Source organism: Dipodomys ordii, unplaced genomic scaffold (genome assembly GCF_000151885.1).
Source record: "Dipodomys ordii isolate 6190 unplaced genomic scaffold, Dord_2.0 Scaffold13, whole genome shotgun sequence".
NCBI lineage: Eukaryota > Metazoa > Chordata > Mammalia > Rodentia > Heteromyidae > Dipodomys > Dipodomys ordii.
This window is the reverse complement of record NW_012267229.1, coordinates 16,471,753-16,480,497: the sequence shown is the minus strand read 5'-3', so window position 1 is coordinate 16,480,497 and position 8,745 is coordinate 16,471,753. Positions and strand designations below refer to the sequence as shown.

Here is an 8,745-nt window from a genome sequence, read left to right as displayed (position 1 = left end):
CTCTACCACTTGAGCCACAGCGCCACTTCCAGCTTTTTTCTTTTTGCTTATGTGGTACTGAGGAATCGAACCCAGGGCCTCATGCATGCAAGGCAAGCGCTCTACCACTGAGCCACCTTCCCAGCCCGAGGAAGGAAATCTTTTGCCTGTTGTTCCCTGTGGTTGAAGGCCCACTCTGCGGTGACTGTCCCCTCCTCTCATCTTGTGTACCAGCAACCTGTCATGTGCTTGTGAGGGCTTGTGGGGCTACTAATAATCACCTTAGACTTTTCTCAGCTCCAACCTTTATGGGCTCAAAACCCAACTGACTCAGGCTGACTGAATTAGCTCAGGTTAATATAAGGTGATTCAGGCCTCAAAGACGCTAAGTCCAGTTCAAATGTCAAAATAGAACAAGGTCTATGAGGACAAGGATCTGGAGTCAGGAAAAGAAAAAAACAGGGCCACCTCACAGGAAGAATACCTGCTATGTACCATGCACTGGACCACACTTTCCCAACATCATCCCACTCCATCTTTACCATGACATTGGACGAGAAGTATCATTACTCTCATCTTACACAGCAGATGGCTAAAGCTTAGGGAAATGAAGTGTCTTATGCAAAGTTATACCACTGCAAAGTCTATTAGAATTTGCAGCCATGCATTTGAATTAGGCCTTAATGTGGGCCCACAGACCAAAACAATTAAAACCCCATTAAAGAAAGTGAAGTAGTGGATCAAGCAGAGTACCAGCCTTAAGTGAAAGCCCTGAGTTCAAGCCCTAGTACTAGTATGTGCACACACACACAGAGTGGAAAAAGATGTTTAATGAAATTACCTAAAAAAGCTAAACCGATAGTGAGATTCCTTTTGAACTTCCTCATCCAGCTGATTAGCAAGGAAGTCTTCACGGTCAACAACCAGGAACTCCGTTTCCTCCATGCAGACCACTGTGGCCCTCCTTACTGCTGTACTCAGAAGGCCCATTTCCTGTTGGGTGGACAGGGACAAAGGCAAGTATGAGCTGTACAACCTGTTCATAGTCCTTATATCTGTAGTGCCTATTGAAAAAGAGAACAGGCCAGAACATGCCAGAGGAGAGAAAGCTGGAGGGGTTATGCTTCCAAGTTACCGCCTCTCTGAATGGATAAAGTGGGAAAAGATCTGCCTTGGACATTACGTGACCCAACTTATTTAGCATTTGATAAAGCAAGATAGAGCCTTGTCCAACAGGTTGGAGCAAGAGCCCGTGACCTCCCCACCCCCATGCCAACCCAGAGGCAAGTCCCTTCCCTTAGGCTTACCCCAAAACAGGAGCCTTTGTGCAACAATGTCGGGTGGGGGTCTAGGAAGGCACTGCTGCCATCCTCATCATCAGTCACTGCTACTGTGCCCAGGTAGATGAAATAAAAGCTGTTACCCCTCTGTCCTTTCTTGACAATCACACGCCTTCGACCAAACCTGGGAAAAGACAATGCCAGTCCATAGCCTTAGTTATTTTTTAGGTAGGGTCTCATGCTTTGGTCCAGGCATGCCTTGGTTAGACCAAGATCCATCCTACCTACCTACTTATAACCTCCCATATGTTGCTGGGACCACAGGCACAAGCCACCATGCCCAGCTTTTACTGAAATAATAGTTCTGCTAACTTTTTTTTTGTCCATTGTGGGGCTTGAACTCCGGGCCTGGGTAATAGCCCTCAGATCTTCAGCTCAAGGCTAATGCTCTACCACTTCAGCCACTACATCACTTCCAGTTTTCTGGTGGTTTATTGGAGATAAGAGTCTCAGGGACTTTCCTGCCTGGGCTGGCTTTGAACTGAGATCCTCAGATCTCAGCCTCCTGAGAAGCTAGGAATATAGGCGTGGGCCACCAACGCCCAGCCTTTCTGCTAACTTTTTGCCAGGGCTGGACTAGAATCTTGAACTTCTAATTTGTCTCCTGAAAAGGTAAGATTACAAGTATGAACCACCAGGCCCTGATGAAATTAGTCTCTACAACTTCATAGTCTGTGGTACTATTATTAGTAGGACACTGGGTGATACAATGATTCTTTCCCTACCTTGACCCCAGTTTCCCCAACTGAAAAGTGAGGAAATAGGAATAGATCCTTTCAGGGGTTACTGTCAGTCCTCTTCATTTCAATGTACCTTTTTTTTTTTTTTGCTGGTCCTGGGACTTGAACTCAGGGCCTGGGCACTGTCCCTAAGCCTCTTTGTGCTCAAGGCTAATGCTATATGCTCACTATTTGAGCTACAGCACCACTTCTGGCTTTTTCTGAGTAGTTTATTGGAGATAAGACTGTTACAGACTTTTCTGCCCAGGCTAGCTTTGAGCCGCGATCCTCAGATCTCAGCCTCCCAAGTAGCTAGGATTACAGACAAGAGCCACCAGTGCCTGGCTCCTGAATATTATTTTTCCCAAGCCGGCACTCTACTATTTGAATCACAGCTCCATTTTTCTTTTTCTCCTTTTTATTTCTGTGGTTAATTGGAGATAATAGTCTCACAGACTTTCCTGCCTGGGCTGGCTTCAAACTGTGATCCTCAGAGCTCAGCATCCTGAGTAGCTAGAATTACAGTCTCAGTAATAGATGACTGAGATTAACTAAGCTACCAGGGTAACAGTGATCACTCAGGTAAACTGATAGATTTCATGGCTAGTATCTTCAGAGGTATGGGAAGGACCTGCCACCCCTACTCAGCTGGACTCCTCCTACCCCACGGTCTCTCACTAACCGTTCAAAGCGTGTGACTTTGGCAAGAAGCATCTGTAGGGGCTCATCATAGTTCCGGTAACTATCCATAACCTGAAGGAGGTTGCAGAGGGACTGGATCTCCTGCTCTGTCCTCCAGGAAGGCTTTTTCTGTGTAATCTGAATGGCCCTTGGAGGGAAGTGACCCTGGGGAGAAAGACAATGAATGACACACAAGGCTATAGCTGGCAATTCCCCACATTCCTGCTAGTATATTCTCCTGTTCCATGGAATAGTACATACTGAGGGCTCACTGTATGCCAAGGACAGAGCTAGGCATCTTGCATGCCCTTTTAATTGCATCCTCTGCAGCTCAAGTATCACTGGGAGATTAAGAGATTCAGGCAGGTTTATGAGTAGATCTGCTACATATCAAGGCCTCTCCTATCTCTTGCCAACAGTACAGGGCTCCTTAAGCTCCAGGACTCAATTGTCTCCTCAACACATGAACACTGTGATCATAGACTTTTTTTTTCCCCCTTTTTGTCAGTCATGGGGCTTGAATTCTGGGCCTGGGCACTGTCCCTCAGCTCTTCAGCTCAAGGCAAGTGCTCTACCACTTGAGCCTCAGTGCCACTTCCGGTTTTCTGGTCGTTTATTGGAGCTAAGAGTCTCACGGACTTTCCTGCCTAGGCTGGCTTTGAACTGCGATCCTCAGATCTCAGCCTCCTGAGTAGCTAGAATTACAGGCATGAGCTACCAGCGCCTGGTTCCTTGGTTTCTCTTGTATGAAGGGTAAAACATGAGTAACTTTCTATGCCCAATGTCAAGCACTGGCAGATCTGAAGAACTGAAGGTACAGAATAGTTGAAATAACTTATCTGATTACACTTCATCCATGAGGGGACATGAGAATAAGTGCCCAGAAGAAGCAGGGAATATACCTGTGCCCTATCTCCAAGGGGACAAGAGGTATGGTAAGAGATGGCACTGGTGGTTCAGGTACCAGTAAAAGTTGTTCTCTCCTCTTCCCTGAGAGAAAAAAAAACATACCTACTTCCAGACTGGGGTCAAGTCAGGTCTGTACTAGTTAGAACAACAGCTTTTCCTGTAAATAGATAAATTTCTTTGAATTTAAATTTTGATTCTAAAATTTAATATTCCATAATTCAATGGGTATGAGGAAGATGATAAAGATGCTTGAGGGCTGGGAAGGTGGCTCAGTGGTAGAGCGCTTGCCTTGCATGCATGAGGCCCTGGGTTCGATTCCTAAGTACCACATAAGCTTAAAAAAAAAAGCCGGATGTGGCACTGTGGCTCAAGTGGTTGAGTGTTAGCCTTGAGCTGAAGAGCTGAGGAACAGTGCCCAGGCCCAGAGTTCAGGCCACGACTGGACCCAAAAAAAAAAAAAAAAAAGATGCTTGAAATTCAGAGAACAAGTCACATGGCCCCAAACCTCACACAGATATAAAGGCATTCCTCATTAGAATGGGAAAGCTCAAAGTACATCCAACATTCAGGTGTGGGACAAGTCTGCCCAGCATTTTTCTCAGAGTTCAAGGACAGAACCAGAATGCACACACAGTCTAATGCCTTTCTCACCACCTGGCTACTTTCTATTCCTTCTGTTCCTTTCATATTCCATTCTGTTTGTTGCTATTTTCCCACAGGTCCAAACCCAGGAATTCTCCCACTCTGGTTCCCCTCAGTTATACAGTGACAACTGGTTCAGGATGCTCACAGTCTTGGCATGCCAGGATTAGACAGTATCACTGAGATCAGCCACTCTAGAGATGAAGAAACTAAATAGCTAGTTCAAGGTGACAGAATGGATCACTAGCAGAATCTGGGCCAAAATTAGCTCTCCTGATGCCCAACACAGTGCTTCTTCCCCACATAATCTAGAGCTATGCATACCTCTTCTGCAATGAAGTCCAGGGTATCAAATGTGATTCGGCCTTGCTTCTTTTTCTGAAAGAAAAAACAGGACACGAGGGAGAATCAGTAAGACTGGCTATAAGAATTCCGTATCTTAAATCTGTGAACTTGGGTCTCACTATGGCAGGCAGAGAGCCATGGGAAACTTCTTATCTACTGGCCCTATCATGTCCACCTTGGCTGAAACCCCAACTCATTCCTATATGTGGGCTGAGCATCAACAACAGAATTGTGAAGACAGAGAAAAATGGAGGTAGGGAAAGGGAATGGAGGGTACAGAGAAATCAGCCAGTTGGAGAAAAAAAGGAAGAGGGAAAAGCAATAACTAACAGGAAAATATAGAGGGGAAAAAAAAAGGAGAGATAAAAAGGAACAAATAAGCCGGGCGCTGGTGGCTCACGCCTGTAATCCTAGCTACTCAGGAGGCTGAGATCTGAGGATCGCGGTTCAAAGCCAGCCCGGGCAGGAGAGACCGTGAGACTCCTATCTCCAATAAACCACCAGAAAAACCGGAAGTGGCGCTGTAGCTCAAGTGGTAGAGCGCTCGCCTTGAGCTGAAGAGCTGAGGGACAGTGCCCAGGCCCAGAGTTCAAGCCCCACGACCGACAAAAAAAAAAAAAAAAAAAAGGAACAAATAAAGACAAGTATTGTTAAGTGTCCATAGCAAGACAAGCATGGCAAAGCTCCTTTCTTACTCTTTTCAGTCATTGGGACAAAGCAGGTTTCATCAAGCCCCTGGACTCACACTGGATGTAGGGTAGGCAAAAGACTTTTCCAAGGACCACTGGGAATCTGAACTGAAAGCTTTGTCTAAGCAATCTCGGAGATGAAGTAATCCAACCCTATCTTCTGACAGATGAACAAAGGATGGGGAAAGAGAAGATGAAGGAATGGGAAAAGGGAAAAGTAAAAAGACAAACCTATGCACCCTAGACAAAACCAGGGAAACCATTCTCCTCTCTGAGCATACCTCAAACCGTTCCTTGGAGCCCACCCAGTCCCTGCTTTCTCCCCACTCCTTACTTATCATTTGTGAATCAATCCATGTGGTGCTTTTCAGAAAAGCTTATGAAAGCCGGGTGCTGGTGGCTCAGGCCTATAATCCTAGCTACTCAGGAGGCTGAGATCTGAGGATCACGGTTCAAAGCCAGCCTGGGCAAGAAAGTCCATGAGACTCTTATCTCCAATAAACCACTAGAAAACCGGAAGTGGTGCTCAAGCGGTAGAGCGCTTGCGTTGAGCTGAAGAGTGCAGGGACAGCACCCAAGCCCAGAGTTCAAGGCCCACGACCAACCAGAAAAAAAAAAAAGCTTATGAAGAGGCAATGCTCAGAAACACTCAGACTCTAGTAGCTTACTCCACTTGACCCTGTGCTGTCCTTGAAAGGTTTCTGGTGTGTGGCCATGTAGCTGGGCAATGTGGTTGGCTCTGGCTTCACATTTCCTCACACCAAACTTTACACTGGGTTATCAGCTTCCAAATTATACCAACTCCAGCCTCCTGGAAACCAGTCATCTGACCCCTCCCCTCCCCAGGACCACTCAGTCTCTTTTGCATGCCACCTTGATAATAGAATGTTTTTCCTGAGCACAAACTTGAATCTTTCAAGTTATAATTTCTCCACTCCATCTCTTCCCGATCTCATGTTCAGTTTGACCAGAATATCATCTTAAAATAAGCCTAAATCTGGGCTGGGAATGTATCTTAGTGGTAGAGTGCTTGCCTAGCATGCATGAAGCTCTGAGTTTGATTCCTTAGTACCACATACACAGAAAAAGCTGGAAGTGGTGCTGTGGCTCAAGTGGTAGAATGCTAGCCTTGAGCAAAAGCAGCTCAGGGACCGTTCCCAGGCCCTGAGTTCAAGCTCCAGGACTGGCAAAAAAAAAAAAAAAGAAAGAAAGAAAAAAAAAAAAGCCTAAATCACGAATGGTGGTTCATGCTATAATCCTGGATACACAAGACACTGGAAACAGGCTTCATCCACTGCTGCAAAAAGGGATAATATTGGCGTTCCATATTAGGTAACTCTTTTGCTTGACTAATAAAGGTGACAGGTGGAGTTCTCACCTGTTTTACCCTTTCTCGTCTCTCTCTTAGCATAAGCTAAGAAGTGGGATGCTATTTATTAGACTACCTTAAATATTAATAATCCTGCTAAGCTCAGATACTTACATCCCAGAAGGAGAAGATAGGGTGCGTTCTGTGAGCAGCCTCAATGATTTGATATTCCCGGAATCCTTTGAGGCCCTGACGAAACATTTTACACACTCGGATCATCGTTATGATATCCAGAGCAAGCTGGTACAGTCCCTACGAAATAAGCAAAGAAGATCAATGGAAATCATTTATTTGCCAACAGGCAGCAGAAGGCTGCACGGTTCTGAGCAAGGTGAACTTTAACAGGATTAAATTCAGTGTTATACTGGAGCAATGGTTACATTCTCAGGAAATGTAGAATTTTTGCTTTTTTTTTTGGTCATGGGGCTTGAACTCTGGGCCTGGGCACTGTCCCTCAGCTCCTCAGCTCAAAGCAAGTGCTCTACCACTTGAGCCACTTCCTGTTTTCTGGTGGTTTATTGGAGATGTTTCACGGACTTTCCTTCCCAGGATTGCTTTGAACTGTGATCCTCAGATCTTAGCCTCTTGAATAGCTAGGATTACAGGCGTGAGCCACCAATGCCCTGCTGCCTTTTTTTTTTTTTAACTCATTTTTTATTAGTATCTTTCAGTAGTTGTACAAAGAAGTTCCCATTCTACAAAAGAGTATATCAATACAAGGTGTCTGAAAACATTCTCACCCATCACTCCTAACCCATCCCTTCTCACTTTTCCTTTTTTTTTAAAAAATTGAGATCAGGCGATTACATAAATTTCACATATTTCACAGTATTGTGGAATAGTGATACTTAAAGTCACAAACACATTTTAACCTCCACAAGGCAAATTGTCTTTATATCATGGTCCATAAAATCTGTGAATTCTATGAGCTTTGACAATACAATTATTTGTTCCACATCAGGTGAAGTTTACATTTCTTTTCTTTTGCTTAGTGTAAGCTGTTCCCTCTTTCCCTCTCATTCCTCCCTTTTTGTTTTTAGTTCTGCTGTCTGGAGGTTAAGACCATGGCGACACATGTGAGGCTTGACCATTTGGCTACCTTCTCAGTCTTCGCAGAAAAATTTGAAAACCTACTGAATTTATTACTGATAGCTTGAGACTCAGAGTATTTATGCCAAAAAATTTGGCAGCTACAACAAACTGGGACATTCCCAGCAGTCACAGTTAACTATTCCCTAGCTCAGGACTAGCTAAATGTTAAGTCCTTAACTTCTGCTATAAATAAATAAATAAATAAATGGTTCAAGTAATTGCAGACAATGTAGGAATGATAACAAAGGTCCTGAACGTTGGAGTTAGATAAATTTGAGGGAAGAATGTCAGACAGATGCAACACTGATGTTTGAAGTTCTCAATTTCAAAGAGTTACAAACCAAGGAATGTGGTTACCTTTAAAGGTAGAAAAGTTAGCCAGCCACTGGTGGCTCACACCTGTAATCCTATCTACTACTACATGCCTGAGAGATTGTGGTTTGAAGTCAGTTCAGGCAGAAAAGTCCATGAGACTCTTAGATCCAATTAAACACCAAAGAAACCAAAAGTGGAGCTATGGCTCAAGTGGTAGAGAGCACTAGCCTTGGGCATAAAAGCTCAGGGACAGAGTCCAGGCCTTGAGTTCAGCCCTAGTACCAAAACAAACTAACAACAAAAAAAATTGAGTTTGAGGCCCAAACAGGCTCAAATCTATTCCATTTCCACAGGGGAGAAGGAGGGAAGAAGAAGAAGAAGAAAGAGAAGGAGGAGAAGGAGGAGGAGGAGGAGAAGAAGAAGGAAGAGGAGGAGGAGGAGGAGAAGGAGAAAAGGAAGGAGGAGGAGGAGGAGGAAGAGAAGAAGGAGGAGAAAAGAAGATGAAGAAGAAAAAGAAGAGAAGAAGGAGAAGGAGGAGAAAGAGGAGAAGGAGGAGGAAGAGGAGGAAGAGGAGGAGGAGGAGGAGCAGGGGGAGGAGGAGGGGGAGGGGGAGGGGGAGGAGGAGGAGCAGCAGCAGCAGCAGCAGCAGCAGCAGCAGCAGCAGC

General features: G+C 44.9%; 1 protein-coding gene across 5 annotated transcripts in view; it reads right to left on the bottom strand.

Annotated features, from left to right (window-relative positions):
* Nucleotides 1–8,745, bottom strand: part of Cnbd2 (cyclic nucleotide binding domain containing 2) — a 44,697-nt gene that overhangs the window by 30,692 nt on the left and 5,260 nt on the right. For 4 of the 5 annotated variants that reach the window (XM_013010976.1, XM_013010980.1, XM_013010979.1 and 1 more), the window contains exons 3-7: nt 6,788–6,925; nt 4,595–4,648; nt 2,721–2,884; nt 1,287–1,443; nt 821–972 (exon numbers count right to left, since the gene is read on the bottom strand). In XM_013010976.1, coding sequence (XP_012866430.1) covers nt 821–972; nt 1,287–1,443; nt 2,721–2,884; nt 4,595–4,648; nt 6,788–6,925 — 665 coding nt within the window. The remainder of the gene's footprint in view (nt 1–820; nt 973–1,286; nt 1,444–2,720; nt 2,885–4,594; nt 4,649–6,787; nt 6,926–8,745) is intronic. The other variant, XM_013010977.1, reaches the window with a different exon arrangement.